Genomic DNA, 24291 nt, shown 5'->3' on the forward strand with positions numbered 1-24291 from the left:
TCGGCTGGTGCAAATCATCTGGAACGCCTTAGGGCTTGTCTACACGTGACTGTTAAACCAGAATAAAGTAGGGTGTGACTGGAAAGCAGATGAACTATTCTTGATTTACTTCCTCTGGTGATGCTCTTATGCCAGAATCAGAGTTCCTGCTTGCAGATTAGCTTAATCCACATCCAAAATGGATTTCGTTGGAATAGAACACTCTTAATCCAGAATAAGAGCGTCCACACTGGGAGTGAATCAGGAATAACTCCCCTTGTAGCCACATCCCCAGAATCTTGGCATGTGGGACAAACTACAGCAGCACCCAATGTATGGGCCGTTGGTGGAAAGCAGCCCCACTTCAAATACCCAGTCCTTTACCAGTCCTCCCTCATCAGCAGCCACAAGCCGGGATGTCACAAGTGGCTGCAAGTGGCTCTGTGTGGACGAGCTATTTCCATTTGGGCCGCAGCAGATGAGGACTGTGTCCCAGATTCAGCAGTGAATAGCAAGCCTGGCTTCTGGTTCTTTGCCCAAGCCAGGGGGAAATCTAGTCCTCTCTAGGAGGAGCCAGGGAATGGATGCAACACTTCAGCGGAGACTCAGACAGAGAGCAGAGCCACGTGGTGTGCAAAATATTTATTTATACTCCAAAAAGGGTCAGACTTCAAATGCGGGTCCTGCCTCTTTCCCTCAGCCATCCCTGCCCCTCTCAGCACAAGGCACCAACCCACTGCTCAGGAAAGCCCCCAGCAATGCCAGCTGCCATGGAGCGACTCCGGGAGGTGTTTCACACCAGCTATCGAAAGGCCTGGGGACCTGGAAAGCCAAACTTGGGGTCACGGCTGAAATAAGTCTGGCTGGTCTCAGCTCTGATTTGGTGCAGAAAAAATCTTGTTGGCACCAGAGTCCGTCATGTAAAAGAGCGATTTGTGTTGGGAGTGGGGGCTGAGAGGCCCTGGCCCCCGCACGGTGGGTGGGTGCTCAGACTAACCCTGAACTGGGTGCCAAGTGAGCTCTAAAGGGTTAAATGAGCCAGGGAGCACTGTAACTGCCTTGGTACAGAGACCAGAGCTCGACACGGCTGTTTCCTAGGGATACAGGAAAGATGGGCTCCCTCCTGACTTGTGGCTACACTGAGCTGCCATCAGTCCCTGAACCCAGCTGCATTGGCCCTGTCCTCTGCAGAGTCAGGGGACAGCCGTGGCTGCTGCCGTCTGCCCTGGCTCTGCAGGCCATGGGCAAAGGGAGTCCCCTCGTTACTCTCTCCTGGGCCTGGAAGCAAGGAGCAAAGATTTCATGCAGGGAGTTTTTCCCCCTTACCGTGCTGCCCCCCCAGGGCTCTGCCGTAAGGGACTGCATGGAGAACGGGGTGCAGGGATGGGGAGAAGCAGGAAAGGGGGAACAAAGGGCACAAGAGTGAGGGAGCGAATCATTTTTACATGGGAGCAGTATTTTACTGGGGTCCCTGCGGTGCTGGTGCTGCCCACAGCAGGGTAGCTGGGCTGCCCCGCCCCCAGGAGAGCGAGGGAGAGGTAGGAGCAGGAAAACTGTACATTCATGAGGGAGCATTGGCATACCCAGCCTGGCACGGGGGGCAGGTCTGCTGGTTCACTCCCGCCCACCCTCGCCCAGGGAGCACACTCATTCGCTCCAACGCACCAGGGCGGAACTGCTTTCCGGCCGAGCTCGGAAGGGGGGCTGTATCGGGATTTGCAGCAGGCAGTTTTCCTTGTTTCTGTGTCACGCGTCTGTTGCCTCCCAGCCTCAGGCAGGGGCCGAGGAAGATCCAGTCCAGCATCCGGCTGAAATAACACACTGATAGAAAAAGTGTGTGGCTGGTACTGGGCAGGGCTCCAGCCGGGAGGTTGGCATCCACATCGTCTGGGTTTTGGCACTTTCAGGGTGGGTTTTGAGGGCCCGGGGGGGGGGGGGGGGAAACACGCTACGGCGGAGGAGGGATCTGTGTCCCCAGCAGGTCATAGGCGAATATGTTCCAGAAGACAGCGAAGACGAGGAAAGTGGCGTAGGAGAGCAGCACCACCCACCAGACACACTGGTCCTGCAGGTTCTCCTCATAGCTGCGCAGGATGGTCAGCCCCATGCTGATGCCCACGATGGCGCCTGCCAGATGGGCCATGAAGCTGGGCTGAGGGCCAGAGGCTGCCAGGGGCGGAGAGAAACGGAGCCAAACGGCACGGCCCACCTCAGAGCTCACTGCAAGAGGGAGGACGAAGGGAGAGAATGTTCGCCACAACTCTGCTGAGGAGGCTATTGGCCAAGAGCTACCACTGCCCTAGAGAGTCTCCCCTTCTCACGCCCCAGTCACCTCCCCTGCAAGTCAGACCCTGCTGAGCCCCAGCAATCCTGCCCACTGTGCCAGGCCTCCCTTCTCCCAGACACAGGCCAGGGGTTCCCGGTGGAAGGCTGTGCAATTTCTTACCATCAGCATCTGCGTATCGGTGGGGGTGACAAGCCATGGGAAGTGGTGGGCTCTCCATGCCTGCGAGTCCCTACACTGAGCCCGGATGCCTCTCTAAAATAAATGCTCTAACTCATCCCACCCCTTAGTGGGGGTCACAGAGGTCTATGGGGGTAACAACCACCTGCCCTTCCTTTTGGCACATGGGAAGAGCATAACATGGGGTCCTGGCATGGAAGAGGGTGAGAGCTAGCTCAATCACAACACACTGCGCTTGGGAATAGTCGCTTACAGAGTAGGGAAGATAATTCCCCCCAGAGCAGGAAGCCCTGGGTGGTAGGGTTGCCAGGCGTCCCGGTTTTGACCGGAACGCCCATTTGAAAAGGGATCCTGGCGGTTCCGGTCAGCACCACAGACCAGGCCGCTAAAAGTCTGGTCGGCGACACAGTGGGGCTAAGGCAGAATCCCTGCCTGCCCTGGCTCCGCGTGGCTCCCGGGAACTGCAGCCAATGGGAGCTGTGGGGGTGGTGTTTGTGGGCATGGACAGCGTGCAGAGCTCCCTGGCCCCTCCACCTAGGGGCCACAGAGACATGCCACCACTTCCAGGAGCTGCGCAGAGGCAGGGAGCCAGCCTTAGCCCCACTGTGCTGCCAACTGGGAGCTGCTGGAGGTAAGCACCGATCAGCTGGCGCCTGTGCCCCAGTCCCCCTCCTGCACCCCAACCGCCTGCCCCAGCCCTGCACTCCCTCCTGCAGCCTAACACCATCCAAGAGCTCGCACCCCTGACCCAGTCTTGAACTGCCTCCTGGAGCCTGCATCCCACACCCTCTCCTGCAACCCAACCCCCTGCCTGAGCCCCCTCCTGCACCCCAAACCCCTCATCCCCGGCCCCACCCCATAGCCTGCACCCCCCAGCCAGAGCCCTCCTGCACCTCAACTCCCTGCCTCAACCCAGAGGCCCCTCTTAAACCCCGAACCCCTCATTTCTGGCCCCACCCTGGAGCCCACACCCCCAGCCAGAGCCCTCACCCCCTCCAACACCCCAAGCCCCTGCCCCAGCCCAGTGAAAGTGAGTGAGGGTGGGGGAGAGCAAGCGATGGCAGGAGGGGGGATGGAGTGAGTGGGGGCGGGGCCTCTGATAAGGGGCGGGGCAAATTGTTCCGTTTTGTGGGATTAGAAAGTTGGCAACCCTATTGGGTGAGGTTCTCTGGCTTGCATGATACCGGCGACTGCACTAGGTGATCAGATTGGTCCCTTCTGCCCTTAAAATCTCAAGACACCACAGTGCCGCCAGCAGCCTCACCCAGCTAGGTTCCCACAGGCCCTGCTCTCCATTGCCTGACCACATCCGACACGTACTTACTGCACACCAGAGCCAGGACCATCCGGAGCAGCTTGTACGGGCAACGCATCCCTGCCCAGTTCTGCGGACAGAGACCCCAAGTTATGGGGGCACGAGAGCTGTGGCCTGGGATCCCCTTTGGACCATTTCAAAGTGGGGATGGACCTGAGGGCAGCCGGTCGGCCTGTTGCTCACCATTTGAAATGGCAGCAGGAGCGAGTGGCGCTCCCTGTGCATAGGGAGCCCACTGCCTGCCCACAGCCGCATCCCATGGAACAAGACATGGTGGCCAGAGCCGGCTTACAGGACCTGGAAAGCCGGGGGCCTGTGCTGGGTCCATCAATGGGCATAAGCACAGAGATAGGACAGCCTGGGGGAGGCCAAACCACACTGAGCCTACCAGAGCTTGGTAATGGCAGAGGCAAAGGCTTCTCCATGTACCTGTCAGACCTGCCCCACTCAGCACTGCCCCCCATGCCAATGCAGTGCCCCCAGCTGGTGCTGGACAGGGGGTCAGGAATGAACCGGTCCCTCCTGCAGTGCTAGTCCCCCGGCTGGTTATGTATCAAAAGACACGGACCAAAGCTGTGAGCAGAAGGGTGACCGACAGTGACTCTGCAGGCCCAGACACACCCCTGACCTGCCATGCTGCTCTCCCCAGTGCCTGGTCACATCCTCTTTAGCCTCATTTCACCGGGGGCTCCTGGCCAAGGGACGTCCTCTCTGCTGTCCTCTGACCCTAAGGGACACCAGATCTCCAGTGCCGGGGAGGAGAAGCAGATCAGCCACCTCCCAGTCTGTCCTTCCCCAGGGGTGGCCTGGCTGCAGAACCAGGTACCTACCATGACAACGTTGGCCAGGTGAGCGGAGCAGAGGGCATAGACACCTCCCGAGCCTCCGACCAGAGGGGCCCTCATGTCTGTGATGGAGACAGTCAGGGAGCCTGTGGACAAGAGAGGAAAGGGGGTTATAAAGTGGGGGAGAGAGAATCAACCTAGGCAGGACTAGACCCCTCTCCTGGGAAGGACGGGGTGGGGGATGCAGGGCAAACAGGTGCTCCAGGGCATCAGTCGTTCACTCGTTCAGGATCCAATTTGAATGGGAGGTTTCCATGCTCGGGCTTTTCCTCTCCATCTGCCCGCATGACAAACTCAGTTACACACGCTCTACCTATCTCCCACACCCCCAAGCCCAGTCCAGCATGGTAACTCTTGGCACAGCCAGCACACACCCCCAACCTCCCCCATTGCAATTTGAGACCACTGCTCCTTGTTCTGTCATCTGCCACCACTGAGAACAGCTGAGCTCCATCCTCTTCGGAACCACTCCTCAGGGAGTTGAAGGCTTCTATCAAATCCCCCCTCACTCTTCTCTTCTGCAGACTAAATAAGCCCAGTTCCCTCAGCCTCTCCTTGTAAGCCATGTGCCCCAGTCCCCTAATCATTTTCATTGCCCTCCGCTGGACTCTCTCCAGTTTGTCCACATCCTTTCTGTGGTGGGGGGCCCAAAACTGGACACAATACTCCAGATGTGCCCTCACCAGTGCCGAATAGAGAGCAATAATCACTTCCTTCAATCTGCTGGCAATGTTCCTACTAATGCAGCCCAATATGCCATTAGCCTTCTTGGCAACAAGGGCACACTGCTGACTCATATCCAGCTTCTCATCCACTGTAATCCCCAGGTCCTTTTCTGCAGAACTGCTGCCTAGCCAGTTGGTCCCCAGCCTGTAGCAATGCATGGGATTCTTCCATCCTAAGTGCAGGACTCTGCACTTGTCCTTGTTGAACCTCATAAGATTTCTCTTGGCCCAATCCTCCAATTTGTCTAGGTCACTCTGGACACTATCCCTACCCTCCAGCGTATCTACCTCTCCCCCCAGTTTAGTGTCATCCATGAACTTGCTGAGGGTGCAATCCATCCCATCATCCAGATCATTAATGAAGATGTTGAACAAAATCAGCCCCAGAACCAACCGCTGGGGCACTCCACTTGATACCAGCTGCCAACTAGACATCAAGCTGTTGATCACTACCCGATGAGCCCGACGATCTAGCCAGCTTTCTATCCACCTTATAGTCCATTCATCCAGCCCATACTACTTTAACTTGCTGGCACAAATATTATGGGAGACCGTATCAAAAGCTTTGCTAAAGTCAAGGAACACCCAGGTGATTTGACACCTCAGAATACATGCAGTGCACACACACACATATTGGGCTGAATTCATCCCGGCTTGATCCCTGAAACCAACAGGGTTACACCAGCGATAGACTTGGCCCATTAGGATGGCTCGTGGGTGACAGCCCCACAGGGCTCTTCCTGGCTTTTTGTGCCGCTCTGGAAGGAATGGAGGTTCAGAGCAGAGGATGGACACAGTTCCCTGCACACCCCACCCACGGCTGCCCTGGACAGCTGTGCTCGAGCTGACTCCCCAGAGCAATTTGATCTAAGGCCACTGGGCTTGACAACAGCAGGATCTGGGTCTGCATCCTGCCAGGTGGGAGACAAGAGCTGTCTAGGGAAGGGAGCCGTGCCCCACACTGCGCTATGTGCTGCCTCTCCCAGCTACGCCACCATGGCTTTGGGGAAATCAGACAGTGCTCCTCATGCTGCTCCCAATGAATGATGACTAGGGAACCGGGGAATGCCCATCACCATAGTATCTAGGCATCAGTTCTGGGGAATCAGGCTGGGCCCCATTTCGGTCTCCATCTGATGCCACTTCCAGCATTGGCACCATGACTCTGGAGAGCAGGAAGGGTTGATTTTAGCTGCCCTCAGTCCTAGACAGTCCTCTGCTGAGGCAGCAGTTTCAGGGAGCAGAGGAGGCAATTTGATGGGAATTAGTAACCCTGATTTCTAATCCCAATCTCATTCCAACAATATCCATGGATGAGTAATTTCAGCTGCTGTGCTAATCGCCCAAGGGCTTTGCAAACAGCTCTCCGTGCAATCGGCAGCATATAAAAGTGCTCTAGCTTGGAGGCAGCCTTCCCCAGCTGCCTTGCTGGTGCACGGAGATTTGCAGTCATGCTGCATTTGAAAATGCCCAGTGTTACAGCCCAGGGCGCAGCACCACCCTTGGAGACCAGCCGTGCAGCAGGACACTGTGAAAAAGGAAACAGGATCAAATGAACCCAGGTAACCTCCAACGCTGAGAACACTCTTCACCGTTACAGTGCCACGCGTGTGCATGGTGCTTTAAAGACCCAGCCCCTTTAGTGATAATGGTCTTATACTTATATAGCTCCTTGCAGCCCGGAGGATCCCAAAGCCCTTTACAAATGTCACCAGCTGAGGTGCAAACTATTTACAAGAGTCACTTCCCCACCTGGCTCTGGGGAGGTGCTCAGCAGCTGTGTAACAGAGCACTGTGACACTGGACAACTATTTAGGGCAGGACGTGAGGAAGAGCCAGGTAACCAAGCGGAACTGCACAGGGAGTAAGGCAGAAGGAATGCAATTACCAGAGTTAGAATCCCCCTGATGCCCTCTACTCTTGTGCAAAGTGCCAAGGGATCATTATTGCCTCCCAAGGGTCAGGGCCTCCCTTTTAGATTTCACCCAAAAGACTCTCCAGCAGCACAGTGCCCTCTGCAGCATTGATCTGGTACTGACTCAGGCAGTCGGAGCCACCACCACCACTTCCTGCATCTCTGGGTGGGCTTTCCCATCCATGATGAAGTCTATTGAGATCACAGCCCAAGGTGTTAGGGGGGTAGCAACAGAGGGGTGGGGGAAAAGTCTGGTTCCAATACTTCCCCCAGGGCTCCCCCAGTTTCCATGGATGCAGGATAGGCCACGGCAGAAACCATGGTGCAGGACTGCAAGAGAAACAGAGATCCCTGAAATGAGGATGACGGGGTGGCTGGGGATTCTACCCTCCACCCTGATGCCAGCTAGTTCCCACCTCACGACCACACAAATCCCACTGGTTTGAAACAAAGCTATTGCAAGAGGCTGGCACAGGCCTCAACTCTAGGTCACTGGTTCAAACCCAACTCAGCCATGAGTGAAAGTGAGAGTCATGTGACAGCTACTTTGGAGTCTCAGAGCTGCTCCCGGGGGGCACAAACCCATCATGCCTGGCCCTGATTTGCTCCCATTTTTGGCAACAGAGGGGCCTTGCACTGAATATTCAGCAGAGACTGGCCTTTCCTCCAGCCTCAGGTCCCTCCAGGTCAGGCTGGGCAGACTAGGGGAGCTGGCACTGCTCCTGCCACCTCTTCTGCAGCTGCAGAGTGGACTTGGCTTACAAGGACATGGACAATTTCCACCAGCTGAATATAAAACCCAAAGCTGGAGACCCTCCTGCATGTAATTCCCAGGGTAGCTAGAGGAGACTCTCCATTCGCTGTGGGGCATGTGATGAGAGCTAGAAGTTCCCCTTCCATCCAATAGAGGGCAGTGGTAGCACACACACAGCCACTTTACTACATGCTGTCCTGGGCAGATGAGATGGGATCATAGCCCTTCCTCCGTGTCCCAGGGCTGGCTGCAGCTGGGTTCCCCCGCAGCAGGGTTACAGTATGTGGCTCCACTCTCCCCATGCACTCCAGATATCACAGGGACAATATCGAGACCCACAGGAGGGGCTCTGAACCCCTGTTAAAGGGAGCCAACCCACTGCAATCACTATCTGTGTCTGTGGAACCCAGATCCAGTTTACAGGAGAAGGGAATGGATCCATAGGAAGGGGACCTCTGGGAGCAGGTCAATAACCAACCGAAGCTCAGCAGAGATCTGGGTTGCCATCTCTGCAAGCCCGACAAAGCCCGGCTCTCCTGGAAATTGCCCATGAAGGGCAATCTTTCCCCCAGCCTGCTGTCCTCAGCCATTTCAGTGGGCCCCGCCTGACCGAAGGACGGGTAATGTATCACAACAGCTCTAATTCTTTATTGATTTCAGCTGGAGGCACTGACCCGCCTCCTTGGAATAATGGAGACGGAAATGCAGAGCTCTGACAGCTTAGCGGGTGGGTGTGGGGAGAGCCCAGGAGCGGCCTACACCAGCAGGGGGAAGAGGGGAAGGCAGGAGAGAACAAGGGAAGGGAAGGGAAGGGAAGGACGGGCCAAGAGAGGAGGGAAGGAGAAAAGAAGCTGGCAGGAGAAGACAGCTGTGAGCTCTCAGGCTGACTGCCATAGCGTAGGCACACGCCTGGGCCTTTCCAGCCGTCTCAGGAGGGGCCCAGGGGACAGCTGAGGACTCAGTTGTAGGGGGATCAGTCACTGTGGGAATAGGGGGGAGCAAACAGCCGGGCTGGCAGCAGGAGGGGGTCTGGAATGAGCCTTCGCTGCCAGTGCAGGGGAAGGGAATACCTGCAGGAGCAGCCTCCAGCCAGGCGCTCCCCACCCACCTGCCAGCACTCCCGCCAGGTAGAGAAAGCTGATGCGTAAGATGCCATGGACCATCTCCAGGGGGACCCCAATCATGAGCTGAAGGAGGGCGTTGAATCCCAGCTGTTCCAGCCTAGACAGAGAGACAAGGAAACACGTTCATCCAGCAGCAAGTCGGCACTGACCAGGCAAGCAGAGGGCCCCGGCACAGGGCAGGGGTAGGATGGTACACGGTGCCCGGTGCAGGAAGGCAGCGGGTTAAACCCGGGGCCCAGGATGGATCAGGAGGTTTCTGGGAATAACAATGCAAATTGTGACTCTGGCCCAACCCTCCCCTTCTGAGGGTTTTAGGATCCCGTGCTGGCCTCAGCACAGAGCAACTAGGCCCAGCCCTGGGAGATGCTGGTGAGCACCTTAAATTCCCACTAGCTTCAGTGGGAGGTGGATACCCGCTTTCACAAGAGCCTCCCCCCCAGCCCAGCCAGTGTGCCCATCCCTGAGCAGGGAGGGCCTCCGTGTGGGGGGAAGGAAAAGCCGCTCTTTATGGCCCACTCTGCACATCTGCAGCACCTCGTCTCTCAGCACTTTATACACACCAATGAGTCCTTCCAGTACCCCTGTTTTACTGAGCAGGAGCCAAAACACAGAGGGGCAGTGACTTGCCCCAGAGCACAGGCTAAGCTAGTCGCAAATAGAAGCTCCTGCCTCCCATGCTCCCTTGTGTAGCCCAGACCCCTCTCCTGCAAGCCTCGCTCTGATGGCTGCTGCCAGCCACGCCTGTGGATATCCACCCAGGAGGGAACTGAATTGAGCCCACCTAACCTGGGCAGGATTGGAAACGGAGACCAAAAAGCTCCCTCTTCGAGGACCTGCCCCCTGAGCCAGCCCATCCCATTGCTGCTTGTGTAAACACCACTTCCAGATTAATCTGTTTTCACTTGCAGCCTTGGGAGCCAGTGGCCACATTCACCCACTGAGCTGAGACCTCCGGGGGCCGAGGGTGGAAATTCTGGGATAGGAAGATCTGGCTGCAGCCTCCTGCCATGGGGCCTGTTCCCGGGAATGCCCTGGGTACACAGCAATGAGTCCTGGACGAGCCCTGAAATGCCAGGCAGTCTCTAGGGTCCTACTGACATTGGGGATCTATTTCAAGGCAACGCCGCCCCAGTGCCAAATGGGCGATGTTTCACCAAACAGCCTCCAATCAGAGGGCGGTTTGTTGTTAATCCCACCAATCAAGAGACCATGATAAGTGTCAACTGCAGCTAATCCCACCAAGTGGGGGAACGGGCTGCGCTCCCGTGATCAGGCCTCTGTCGTTCCTTTCAGTGATAATTATTTGTATCGTCCCTAATTGACATTCTGTGCTGTTACTGCTCTGGTGAGCCCCACAAACCCGTGGCCTCTGCACTGAGAGCGTCTATGGGGGCGGGAGATGGCTATCGTTCCCCTTAGACACTAGCTTGGGAAGGAGCCTTTCCTGCGCTGGGGCATGGAGCTGCGTAACTGAACAGCCTGCTTTGCTGCTGCTATCCGTGGCCATTGCTGGCCGATGGCCCCTTTGTGTGATCCCTCTTCCCTCTTATTCTGCATTGAGCACCAGTGCGTGTGTGGGTCTGGAGCCGTTCCCCAGAAAGGGCTGGGAGAGGGCTGCAGCGGAGAAAAGCCAGGCTGACTAGGGGAAGCAGCCATAGGTGGGGCCACACCTCAATCAGGCCACAGCTGGCTCTATAAGAGGGCTGAGGGCCAGAGGCAAAGAAACTCTCTTTCTAGCTTCTGGAGAGAGAAGGACCTGACTGCAAGGGAGCTGAGAAGGGTACCTGAGGTGGAGCAGTGCTGGGGAAGGGCAGAGGGAGCTGGGGAGCTCCAGCCAGGAAAACCCCCAGGCTGCAGGTCTTGCAAAAAGAGCCAGATAGGTACTGGGGCTGCAGAGAGGCAGCCCAGAGATAGGCAAAGGCAGCAGGTCCTGACCCCCTTGCCGCTGATGAGTGGTTTACAGACTGCAGTTGGCCCCAGTGAGCGGGGGCTAGATGATGACTGGCAGTAGCCACTGAGGCAAGGTGGGTTTAGGGAGGGGAGACCCAGAGTAAGGGGGTACTGCAGTGGGCAGAACCCCTGGGTAAAGGGCACTGGGATCTGGGAAGGACATGGGGCCATGGGGCAAGACACCAGCCTGCAGAGGGTGCTCCAGAGGCTGGAGAGCTAATTCCCTGGACAACCAGCAGGAGGCGCCACACCGGTGAGTTGTTGCCCCGCCACAAGGTGGAAGGGTCTGGACTGTCAGTAATGCTGGGCCACCAGTGACGTTAGCCCTTTCTCCTGTTGGGGAACTGTCTGCTCCACAAATCTGACCCTCTTCAATACAGTTTGATCAGCGTTGTGTGCAAATGAATTTCAGATGGTGGGCTGCTCACCCACTGCCCCAGCAGCCATTTGACGCTAAAACTCTGTGTATTTATAGGCTTTTCAGTGGGACTCATTTCCATCCCAGCTGGTGTGCTTACAAGTGTTAATGAATGAAGCCTCACAACTGTGATGCATCCTCTTTTACAGGTGGGGAAACTGAGGCACGGAGAGACACACTGAGCAATTTGCCCCAAGGTCATAGCAGAGCCAGGACTAGAACCCAGGTCTTCTGACTCCAAGTCTTATCCACAACTGCATCCTTACTTGCTCTTTGGTCACTGAAGTCACCTGGTATTGCTTTTGCTTCCTGATTGGACGATCTCCCCTTTATTATCTGTCTCTGCCCAAAAGGAATGTCACTTCATCGCAAGATAAATGTGTTGAGTCAAGTTTTGGCCACTGGCCCAAATTTGCTTTCTGTGAAATTTGACTGTCTGGATATTCAAACAGCAGATCAGATCATTCTCCCAGCCTATTGCTTTGACCCTTCCACCCCATTGTCCAGGGCTACCGGGGGGGGCAAGTGGGACAATTTGCCCCGGGCCCCACAGATGCCCCGTGAGCCCTGTCTGAGAATCCCTAGAGGCACCTTTTTAATATTTACTCACCCGGTGGCGGTCCGGGTCTTCAGCGGCACTTCAGCGGCGGGTCCTTCAGTGCTGCCGAAGACGCGGAGCGAGTGAAGGACCCTCCGCCGCCACAGACTCGGCGCGCCGCCCGGTGAGTACAAGCGCCGCACCGGGTGGCGCCTTTTTTTATGTCTGCTCCCCCGCTTTGCCCCAGGCCCCCTGAATCCTCTGGGCGGCCCTGCCTCTCTCTGCGTCCCTCCTCTGGTTTCCCCTTCTCTACTGCCTCCAACATATGTTTCTTGTCGTCTCTTTCTAGATCCTTCGTGTCCTAGCCTCACCCAACCTGTCCTCTCTCATTCTGCATCAAAAGGTCGACTCCCGCCCCTGCTTGGCCCAGGAACCCACCTGTTACGTTTTCAAATGAGCACTTTCGTGCTTTCTCCCCTCGCACCTGGGAGAAGCTCCCTGTGCACAGGTGCAAAGCCACTTCATTGTCCTCCTTCCAACTCTCCCTTGGCATGAGGCCTACAAAAACTGGACAATGGTTGGGGTGCAGGTGCACTGAGATCACTGCCTACCATGGAGACTAGTTTTGTCTTACTGTTCCACCTCCATTTCTCTGTCCATATCTGTCTGCCATCCCTTGTCTTCCACTTAGATTGCAAGCTGTCTGACTTTTTGTTCTGTCTGTACAGCTCCTAGCATCGTGGGGTCCTGTGACAAGGGGGTTCTAGATGCTACGACCATACAAAAAGTAGTAATAATGATCATAATTAATAACAAAGAAGGGCTGAAAACCCAATTGAGGCTAAATTCTAGTTCCCAGAATGTAACTGTCTCGCTATTCATCCAGCTCAGAAACACTTCCTGGAGTCTTATGTCCTTTATTACCCACAAAGCTTGGCACTGTGCTAGTAGCTGCAATACACCCGCCCCTGTGCCCTCTCAGAGGACATCTACACTGCAGCTGGGAGCCAGCCTGCCTCCCTCCCAGCGTGGGTAGAGACAGACACATGCTAACGCCGCTTGAGCTAGGCCTCTAAGACTAACAGCGCAGGTGTTGTGGCATGGGGGAGGCTCCAGCGTGAGCCCAGAGGGTTGGGTGGCCAGCCCAGGTCGCTGCCTGTACCACAATGTCCACCCTGCTATTTTTAGTGTCCTACTCTAGCAGAGCTAGCACAAGCATCCCCCCAGCTGCCATATAGAGAGTGTAAACAGACCCTCAGCAGTGCCTGAGCCCTGACCTGGAGGGACCACACCTACAGGGGAGCGGATAGGCCAGCCCCAAAGCCCACTCAGCCCGTGGCCTCTCTTCTGACACTGCCAGTGTGGCGCTGGGGGCACTAGGAACGCACTGAGACCCACCACCTCACTCCACACAGGCCAACAGAAGGCCCATGGGGTGGGAATACCTTTCAGCCACTCCTGATCTGGGCTGGAGACAAGCAGGCAGCCTAGAGGTGACCAGTTCCCAGGAGCCATCCAGTGCCCCAGGAGATAAATAAAGGGTTCTAGTCCGCAGTTTAGAGCAAGCAGAGCGAGCTGTCACCTATACCTCAACCTTAGCCATGATCTGCAGGCTCTGTGATCTCCAGGGAGGAGACAGGAATTCATATCCCAAGTTCATCCAGCGCTGGGCTGCCCCACCCTGCCGCAGGGACAGTCCCCACCACCCCACCTGCTGCAGTGAGACAGGAACGCAGTCTCACCACACCAGCTGAGCTGCCTACCCCCAGGGGGGCATAGGGAGTGGTATGTCCTTACCCAACGTGCATGAACATGTAGGTGAAGAATCTCCAGGCCCGGGCTCGGTGCCCCGGGTGGTACACCAGCGGGCTCTTCATGTACTCTGGGTGGTAGGTCTGCAGGACCCACCGGTTCAGCCGGGCCCCGTAGCAGAGGAACACGATGATCTGCAGAAGGAAGGGGGCTAGCTGTCAGTTATAACCAAAAGGAATTCCCCTCCGCAATGCTAGGCTGAGCTGAACCTGGATACCCCCGCCTGCTGCCAGGCTGGGTGACTCTGTGACATCCTCCTCCTGCCCTGGCTTTGGAGCTCAGCATCCCCCAGGAAGGTGCCTAGTGTGGACTGTTTCATCGGATCACATGCAGGTGCCAAGGAGCCCTTCCCCCAGTGACTGGTTGGTAGGACCACCCCCTCTCCCACGGCGGATACAAGGGCAGGACAGCGCCGTCCCCAGAAGCAGTCAGCGTACCTGGGTCAGCGTGACGGCTGCCATGAAGATGGGTGGAGGGCATGTGCGGTGCTGATAGAAGTACCAGCGCCGGTCCATCTCGCAGGGCAGGATCTCATAGGCCACATAGCGGACAAAGCGCTTGTAGAAGCCCAGGCCGGTCTCGTCCAGCAGCACGTCCCGGGGCAGTGCCCTCTGCCCATTGGCAATGGCTCGTTTGAAGCTACTGGAACGTTTACTGCTAATCTGCAAAGAGAGACCGTGACGTACGCAGCCCGCCCAGCTACTCCACTCCCAGCCTCTGCCAGCAGGGGTCAGCCCAGGGCAGGGATTCCCTGTCCCACTCCTTCCAGTTCCTGCAATCATCAGGGAAGCACCCAGGCCTTCTCCATCCTCAGCTGAGGAGAGGGGGAGGAAGGGCTTTTGCTGGGGCCGTGGCAGGTTTGGGATTCTGAGCACACAGCGGGGACAGGGACAGCATGCTAATGTCTCTCTCTTGCCGGATCGTTTCCTCACTCGGCCAAGGCAATCAGGAATAATCTATGGAGAATTAAGGATTTCTCTCTGCATAGCCAGCGGTGCCGCCTGCTTTAGTCAAGAGCTCAGCAATAAAGGGGGGAAATATTTTTATTTTCCACCTCCCTGATTGCTTCCCTCTTGGATCCTGAACCAGCAACTTAGGTCAGAGTGCCCACTACAGACAAAGCCCGACCTCCCCAGCTGCAGCCGCTAGAACAGAAAGGGACCCTAGCTGTGAGCTGTCCTGCCTTCACCTTGTAGAAGGAGCTGCAGGAGCTCCCTGCAGCAGCCAGAGATCAGGGTGGCTCTCTATGGGGGAGTCACATGATTTCCCCTCCTTTTGCTCACAACTGTCCTTTCCCCTCGCCCAGTGCTGGCACCACATGGCCAGCCCTGGGGAGGCTTCCCAAGGACAGCAGTCAGCAACACAAACCACTCCCACCACGTCTCAGCTCAGGGAGGGAGCGGCTCTGCTTGTGTGGCCCGTGCCATGCTGGGCCTCCCTGCTTGGCGATGCTGGTTTGTGTGGAACAGCCTCTTGTCCCCCGGGAGCTGAGCTGAGACCTCCCCAACTCATATGACACAGGCCAGCCAACAGCCAGCAGGGAGTACAGACTGGGAGTTCCTTCTCCAGAACCCTTAGCCCAGCTGCCCACAATGGGCACTGGGCCGGCCGGAGGGATCCCACCGAATGGGCTTCATTCCTTTCTTGCAGCAGGCGCTCTGGGAGAGTGGTTCCTGCCTGGGAGCCACATTCAAGCCTGGCGTAAGCAGGGGCAGAGGGTGCTGACATCGGCAGGAGCTGGAATTGCTTACACCAGGGATGAATTTGCCCCATGATCTCTAACACTGAACTAAACGGAGGGCTGGGCTTTGCACTTCCCCTCCCTAAAACTCCTGCCTTTGAGTGGCAGGTCCATGCACATGAGCGATGCCCATCTGTCCTTCAGTTGCCATCCTGGGCCTGCCCTCTTGGGGGCTGCGGGATTGGAACTGCCAGGTGGGTTGTTTCAGCTGCAGTGTTTCCTGGGCAAAGCATTCCCCGGCAGCATGCAGAGCTATGGCACTTGCGCAGCGCCTCGGGGCTGTTACTAGTACTCACGTTACTGACCAGGTCTACCAGCTCCTGATAGCAGATCTGCCCTTCATCGTTGCTCTGGGCCAGAGCCACCAGCATCTCCAGCTTGGCAGGATCCAGGGGCAGCTCATGGCTGTGCACCAGGCTGGCGAAGGTCTCTACGCCAATGAAACCGGTGTTGTCTGGATCAAGCTGCAAAAGAAACCAGAGTCAGAGACGAAAGGTGTCAGCTCCAAGCATTGGGAAGATGGCACTGGGGCTGGAGTAGATGGGAACTCCCCTACACCAGGCCTCTTTCACTACTCTCTCTAAGGTCACTTCTTCTAGGAGAGGCTGGCACTGGAGTTGCTGTCAACTTGTGGGGAGTGGAGTGGCTGGGTGCTGCCCCACAGCCTGCGTTCTGCTATAATGCCTGGCACAGTCATGGAGATTTTTAAAGCAAAGGATTTCAACAATGGGTTTTACTAACCCTGGAAACCCTCAGCCCAGCTGCTCTGTCTCTCTCACTCTCCCACGTGTGTGTGGCCAAGGAAGTCTAGGACATGAACCAAGATCTCCTGAGACTAAGTCCAGACCACAAAACCCTTCCACTCCATCCCTCCTGCACAGCTCCTAAGATGGGAGAGTGGGCTCTGCTAAAGGCAGGAGAGAAGGTTATGGGGTGATTTGATCACAGTCTATAAAATGGGGTAATGCTGCCCTGTCTCACTGGGCACACTCACTAACATGTGCGGGGCTCAGGCAGTTGGAGCTCTGGAAGGACAAAGAGAGGTAAGTCAGCATGTGCAGGAACCCCTAACCCTAGCACCCTTGTTTATGACACTCCTGCCCTTACTCCTTCACCAACAAGCCCCCGGATTCTTTGCAGGTCAACTTCCGGACAGCAGAAGCAGCGCGTAAAATACGGGGGCCCTGGACAAGGAGCCAAACTCACAGGCCTTCAAAAGACTTGGGGAAGGGGGGTTAGGATGAGCAATGGATCAACTCTGAAGACCTTGAACCCGAATCAGGACACACAGCCCAACATTGCTCCCAACTTCTTCCGAGCTTCCCATGCAGTTTAAGAACAAAAGAATGGCCATACTGGGTCAGACCAAAGGTCCATCTAGCCCAGGATCCTGTCTTCTGACAAGGGCCAATGCCAGGTGCCCCAGAGGGAATGAACAGAACAGGGCAGTTACCAAGTGATCCATGCCCTGTCGCCCATTCCATTTCAACGTGTCCACATCTGCACCCTCCTCTCAGCTCCAAACTCTTTGAGATGCAATGCCCCTTCGGTGTGCAAATGGAGGGATCTGCCAGCTGGTGATTCTGATGGGCTGACAGCAGGACTCTTTCAAGTTCTCCTTTGCATTTCCCACCCTTTCCCTCACACTCCCCTCTCCTGCTCCCACTTCCAAAACAGGGAGCCAGACTCACACCAGCTCAGGTGAACAGACCCCCATCGAATTCCCCTGGCGCCACCTTCAGCTCTTCCAAAAGCATCACGTCCTCACTCACCCAGAGCAAAGCCACAGTCATGCTGGATTTACCAGGAAGGTTTGTATCCAATTTCTTCCTTGAAAAGCACTTTGAATAACGTGGGGGAAGGGCTAGTCTTAACAGAAAAAAACATTTTTTTTGGAAGGACAAGAAGAAAAGTCCGTGTGTTTAAGTTCCTGCCGAGGGCATGACAGAGGCTGGGTTCTGCCCCTGGGAGGCAAAGCCAGTAAAACAGAATTATTCTGCAAATAATATTGTCTCTGTCATCTTATTCTCCAGAGAACGAAATGCAAAACACAGAGCTCCCTGGCAATGTCCTTGTGGAATGGGCAGGACGGAGAACGCTGTGGGACACGGACACACTCGCTATTCTGGTTTGAGCTGCGGAGACTGTGACCTCTCCATCCCAAAGAATCTACTGCTCCCTGGGGCTACTGACAGATCCAGTGGAGACTTCGCATCTCAGCCACAGAGAGGGCCCAATCCAGGGCAAGGATTACAAGGAGGGGGGATGCAGCATATGGCCAAATTAACCCTTTGGAGGCTGTGTAGATCACAGCACCTAGACCTTGCTCTAGGCAAGGAAAGCGAGTTACAAGCAGAGCTCTCTAGGACAGAGGTTCTCAAACTGTGGTCCGCGGACCGAGCTCCATTCAGGTGGCCATGGATAGTTCCCTCTAAGGTGTGCGCCTGGGCGGCTGCACATGACAGAATGAAGGGCCACCCTAGTTCCCTCTAAGGTGTGCGCCTGGGCAGCTGCACATGACAGAATGAAGGGCCACCCACCTAATTAGTGGAGCCGTCAGGCTCGGCTTCACTAATTAGGTGCCTGGACCCTGGAGAAGACGCACATGTAAAGTGAGGTGGTGGCCTTGGGAGGAATAGGGGGTAGGTGGGAGGGGCCAGTAGGGTGAGAAGAGGGGATGGGGGGAATTTGGGACATGCAGGGCTGCAGTGACCAGAGAAAGAGACTTTCCTCAGCTCCAGGGCTGCGGCTGCCACGGTTGGAGAGAGAGGGAGAGACACCCCCCCCCTCTTTCCCAGCCCCAGTTTGGGGGTTGCCACGGTGGGGGAGAGAGGGCACATCCATCGTATTAGAAAGGTAAGACTACTGATATAAAAATATGAGTGGTGTGCTTTTATTTGTAGAACAAAAAATTGTTGTTGTTTTTTTTATATAGAACTTTGGATACTTTACAATAATTAGCTAACTGTGCAAACAACATTTGGAAAGATCGTTAAGTGGTCTGCCGAGACCCTCAGCAATTTTCAAGTGGTCCGTGGAAAAAAAAGGTTTGAGAACCACTGTCCTAGGGGTTACTGCCTCTCCACAGCACTTGCGCCTCATCCTTCATGTGGCTGGCCATGTGCAATGGGCGACAGTTCCAGAGCCTGGTGTGCCTAGGACGGCTGTGCTGTAGGAGGGGTGGGGCAGTGCTCCAGGAAGCAGTCAGAGGGGCGGTGTGGAGGCAGTGTGTCTCTTCCCCCCCCCACAATAAACCCCACGTCGGGTGCCAATTCCACTTTTACTTTCTCCTTGGAGCCCACAGTTCACTGCACACTGGGCCTAGCAAGGGCCAGTCACAAGGAAGCCGTGATACCCGTGTTCACTGAACAGCATCTCAGGTAGGCAATCCCCCAGCATAAGCAGCCACAGCCAAGCGTGGGCTAGTGGATAAATAGCTACGGTGCTGGACTGCGACTCAGGAAACTTGGGCTCTATTCCCAGCTCAGCCACAGACTGGCTGGGTGGCCCTGCCCAAGTCACTTCACCACTCAGTGCCTCCCTGTCCCTCCCCTTCTTCGTCTCTCTAGGTTGTAAGCTCTAGCACCTGTCTCTTACTATTGTATGTACAGCGCCTAGCGCACAGGGCCTCCGATCACACTTGTGGCCTCTAGGTATGACTGTAATACCAGGAATAACAATCCCTAGGGCACATTCCAGTACCACTGAGTCTGTCCTCTAGTTAACGACCCACTTCCCCCAGGCAGCCACTTGTCCCCTCTCCCTGGGTATGACAGCAGGGCCTCCATTTAGCTCACTAGATTCAATAGCTATTCACCTGCTCTTCCTGTGGCCAATACCATTGCCATCGCTGCCCCCTAGCACCACTCAGCAAACCCACATGCCCTCGCCCATGCACACCACACACAAATGCAGACCCAAGCACACAAAACACCCGTCTGCATGCACACATGCACACTGCACATGCCAGATGCAAGCACGTGTGCACGCCCCATGTGAAGGCACACCCATCTACATGCAGATATACACACTATGTCCACACTTAGGATCACACACTTGTTCTGCATAGGCACACGTACATACGGAGATGCACACATACCATACCTCCACAGCTCGCGTCCACGCATGCCCACACCCGTACACACGGAGATGCACACAGACCACACCTCCACATCTCATGTACAGGCATGCCTACCCACACGTACACATGGAGATGCACAATATACCTCTGCACACATGCCTCACACATATGTATACCTGTATGCACATGATACACACAATAAATATGTATGCCTGCACCCTCACACACATACACATGCAGGCACATAGTCCACACAGGCACACACCCCAGGTGAAAGCACATCCACCCACCTGAATATGCACCTAGGCATATCATATACACAGTACACACTTAGAACCACTCACATACTCACATATGAGCATGTACACTTGCTCCATGCTTGCACGCTACACATGGAGATGCACGCATACCATGCATGCACAAGTACATACGCACGCAAACACACACTTACCCAGATTCTCTCTTTCCTCATGCATTTCAGTACAAATTGGCCAGCCCATAACAGACCAAAGCAGCAGCAGCAAAGTCATTCCTTCCTCAGTGGCCTGCAGAGACCCCATCTCCAGCCACATTCCAGCGCCTGTGGCCTGCACCGTCCCAGATCAAACAGTCACCACCAGTGCTCATGTCCTTTGCGCCTAAGGCTGCAGCACTACAACTCCCACTGGGCACTAGGGCTGGGCAGTTTATTCAACCTCTAGCTGCTGAGAAATGTTGGACGTGGAAGTGGCAGGATCTGAAGCCAATATCCTCTCCTAAGATGCTCTCTAACCTTCGGCCGATCATCTAGGCCAGTGGTTCTCAGCCTATTTACCATTGTGGGCCACATATGCAGCTCTCTATGTGTTGTGTGGGCTGCATCTACACAATATATGTACTACCTGTATGGCCCTGAGGTCACAAGTGGCCCACGGGCTGCAGGTTGAGAACCACTGCTCTAGGCTGAGTGGCATTACTGCCCCCCTGCCCCCAGGAGTGTAACAGGCCTCGGCTCTCTCCCTCATGGCAACCCTTTCCTTACAGAGATGTTTAGACACATTTGTACCACTCAGCTCCTGGAGGTTCAGCTCAGATCCCACATCCAATTGCCAGTGAGACGCCTGGTAACCCAGCTCCCCCCTCCAACGAGGTTGTGGGACTTGCCCAAGGTCATGCAGTGAGTCAGAGGGATAATAATTGAAACAGGAACTTGGAGTCTAAATTCCTAACTGAAATTAACGACCCATCTCCCCAACATCAGAATCCCTGGCAGCGCAGGGGACTGGCTAAAGAGACTGGGTTTGGCTGCCAGAGCAGATGAAGGGGTTCCAGCCAGGAATCAATCAGAACCGAGCACTCAGTGCCACCAAGGGTTAATGCATTAGGAGCCAATCCTGCAATCGGAGCAGCGGGCTCAATGCAACACAGTGTTAACGCATTAGGGCCCGATCCTGTGGTTAGATCGCAGGGCTTGCTGCCACCAAGTGTTAATGCACTGGGGCCCAATCCTGTAGTCAGGTCACAGGGCTCAGTGCCACCATGTGTTAATGAATTAGGGCTCTGTGTTTCCAGGTGCTGGACACCCCTCACCCACTCTTTGCCCCGTCTGAGGGCAGCTGCTGCTGCACCTCACTGGAGCAGGTCCTTAGCCTCGAAGCGCTGAGCTAGAGAGCTCTGGGCTGGGATGAATGAGAAGATCAGAAGTGAAAGGAGCTGCATGGTCTCTGAGGCTGCTGGCTACACCGTATATTTGCCCCTCCACTGTTCGAGCAGGTGCCCCGATCCAACACCCTTGGCAGCCGGTGGTTCAGGAGGTCCCCCCAGAGCTGGAATAGCAGGGTCATGGCAGGCCAGCTTCAAAGTGCCTCTGACGGAGCTGCGGGGGGGATGTTTGGCTCTCACTAGTGTAATCCGCCCCCTCAGTGCCAGCAGGCACCACATCCACGCTCACGAGCGCATCCGCTCTATTTCGGAGGCGTGACAGAGACGGTGCTGGCCGGGGACACCAGGGCTCCCCCCCGGATGCCACCATGAGGGGGAGACAGACCCAGAGGTGCACATGGCCTGGTCTGCGTGATGCCATGGAACGGCTGGTGCCAAGCCACGAGCTAACAACACAGCGTGGGGAGAACCCACCAGGGAGATACCAAGGGGATGGGCACAGAGCTGGGGTGGCAGCCTGCAGAGAGCCCCTGTTCCATCCCCACCCCCCATAGAAAGTTACCCCCTCCCCAGGCTGCTGGGCTGGCACCCCGCGAGCCGAGCGAGAGAGGAGCAGCAGCCGCTGCCTTGGAAACCAGCACTCACCTGCTCCTGGATGAGCTGCAGCAAGGAGCTCCTATCCATATACCCGCCGGGGCTGGCTGGCTGCAGGGGCGGCCGGCTGCGGGGCTCATGGGAGGCAGGAGGCGGCGGCGGGCAGGTTTGCTGCTCGCCTCCCAGGGCGCCGGGAGCGATGGCAGGGAGGGGTGCCGGGCTGCAGCCGCCGAGCCAGCCCCGCGCTGCTGCGGAGCGATCGGAGAGCGAGCGCCGCTCCACTCCCGCAACGCCGGGCTCCGGGGGCGGGTGCCAGCGAGCGGGGCTGGGGGAGACGCGGGGCCGGGAGCCAATGGCAGCCCAGCGGGGGGAGGCGGGGCAGCCGCGGAGCGCCGAGCCCACCGGAGCCGGGAGCGAGGCTGCAGCCTCTAGCGCTGACGAGACACCTGCGGCCCGGCCGCCGGGGAGTGCACGGGGCGGGGACGCAGCAAACGCCGGGCGGTCACTGGGATGCTCTGGGCAGCTCCCCCGCCCCCTGGGCAGTACCCGGCCCGGGCACAGCGCCCCCTGCCCCCTACCCCCAGTGCGGTACCCGGCCCGGGCACAGCGCCCCCTGCCCCCAGGGCGGTACCCGGCCCGGGCACAGCGCCCCCTGCCCCCAGTGCGGTACCCGGCCCAGGCACAGCGCCCCCTTCCCCCTGCCCCCAGTGCGGTACCCGGCCCGGGCACATCGCCCCCTGCCCCCTGCCCCCAGTGTGGTACCCGGCCCGGGCACATCGCCCCCTTCCCCCTGCCCCCAGTGCGGTACCCGGCCCAGGCACAGCGCCCCCTTCCCCCTGCCCCCAGTGCGGTACCCGGCCCGGGCACATCGCCCCCTTCCCCCTGCCCCCAGTGCGGTACCCGGCCCTGGCACAGCGCCCCCGTCCCCCTGCCCCCAGTGCGGTACCCGGCCCGGGCACATCGCCCCCTTCCCCCTGCCCCCAGTGCGGTACCCGGCCCGGGCACATCGCCCCCTGCCCCCTGCCCCCAGTGCGGTACCCGGCCCGGGCACAGCGCCCCCTGCCCCCTACCCCCAGTGCGGTACCCGGCCCGGGCACAGCGCCCCCTGCCCCCAGGGCGGTACCCGGCCCGGGCACAGCGCCCCCTGCCCCCAGTGCGGTACCCGGCCCGGGCACAGCGCCCCCTGCCCCCTGCCCCCAGGGCGGTACCCGGCCCGGGCACAGCGCCCCCTGCCCCCTGCCCCCAGTGCGGTACCCGGCCCGGGCACATCGCCCCCTGCCCCCTGCCCCCAGTGCGGTACCCGGCCCGGGCACAGCGCCCCCTTCCCCCTGCCCCCAGTGCGGTACCCGGCCCGGGCACAGCGCCCCCTGCCCCCAGTGCGGTACCCGGCCCGGGCACAGCGCCCCCTTCCCCCTGCCCCCAGTGCGGTACCCGGCCCGGGCACAGCGCCCCCTTCCCCCTGCCCCCAGTGCGGTACCCGGCCCGGGCACAGCGCCCCCTGCCTCCAGGGCATTGTCCAGCCCAGGCACAGCGCCCCCGGCCCCCTGCCTCCAGGGCAGTACCCGGTCCGGGCACATCGCCCTCTGCCCCTGCCCCCAGTACAGTACCCGGCCCGGGCACAGCGCCCCCTGCCCCCAGTGCGGTACCTGGCCCGGGCACAGCGCCCCCGTCCCCCTGCCCCCAGTGCGGTACCCGGCCCGGGCACAGCGCCCCCTGCCCCCAGTGCGGTACCCGGCCCGGGCACAGCGCCCCCTGCCCCCAGGGCGGTACCCGGCCCGGGCACAGCGCCCCCTTCCCTCTGCCCCCAGTGCGGTACCCGGCCCGGGCACAGCGCCCCCTGCCCCCAGTGCGGTACCCGGCCCGGGCACAGTACCCCCTGCCCCGAGTGCGGTACCCGGCCCGGGCACAGCACCCCCTGCCCCCTGGGCAGTACCCGACCTGGGCACAGCGCCCCCTGCCCCCAGTGCAGTACCCCGCCCAGGCACAGCACCCCCGGCCCCCTGCCTCCAGGGCGGTACCTGGCCTGCACATAGCGCCCCCTGCCACCTGCATCCAGGGCAGTACCTGGTCCGGCCACAGCACCCCCTGCCCCCTGCATCTAGGGTGATACCTGGGCACAGTGCCCACTGCCCCCCTACATCCAGGGAGGTACCCAGCCCAGGCACAGCACCCCCAGCCCCCCTGCAGCCAGGGCGGTACCCAGCCCAGACACAGCACCCCCTGCTCCCTTCATCCAGGGCAGTACCTAGGCACAGCACCCCCTGCCCCCTGCATCTAAGGTGGTACCTGCACAGTGTCTCCTGCATCTGGGTGGTACCTGGGCACAGTGCCCCCTGCCCCCTATAACCAGGAAGGTTCCTGGGCACAGCACCCCCTGCCCCCCTGGCCCCAGAGT

General features: G+C 58.0%; 1 protein-coding gene across 2 annotated transcripts; it reads right to left on the reverse strand.

Moving 5' to 3' along the window:
* Window positions 1–274: 274 nt before the first annotated feature.
* On the reverse strand, window positions 275–22255 carry RHBDL1 (rhomboid like 1). Of its 2 annotated transcripts, none has more exons than XM_044981244.1 (8): window positions 21948–22255; window positions 15886–16044; window positions 14277–14501; window positions 13825–13973; window positions 9106–9218; window positions 4589–4689; window positions 3768–3828; window positions 275–2199 (listed from the first exon to the last, which is right to left on the reverse strand). In XM_044981244.1, the coding sequence occupies exons 1-8, from the start codon at window positions 21984–21986 to the stop codon at window positions 1928–1930; spliced, it is 1119 nt and encodes a 372-aa protein (XP_044837179.1). In that variant the 5' UTR covers window positions 21987–22255; the 3' UTR covers window positions 275–1927. The 2 variants fall into 2 exon arrangements, with proteins under 2 accessions (XP_044837179.1, XP_044837177.1); XM_044981242.1 differs by having other exon boundaries at window positions 15877–16044.
* Window positions 22256–24291: the final 2036 nt, after the last annotated feature.

Source organism: Mauremys mutica, chromosome 11 (assembly GCF_020497125.1).
Source record: "Mauremys mutica isolate MM-2020 ecotype Southern chromosome 11, ASM2049712v1, whole genome shotgun sequence".
NCBI lineage: Eukaryota > Metazoa > Chordata > Testudines > Geoemydidae > Mauremys > Mauremys mutica.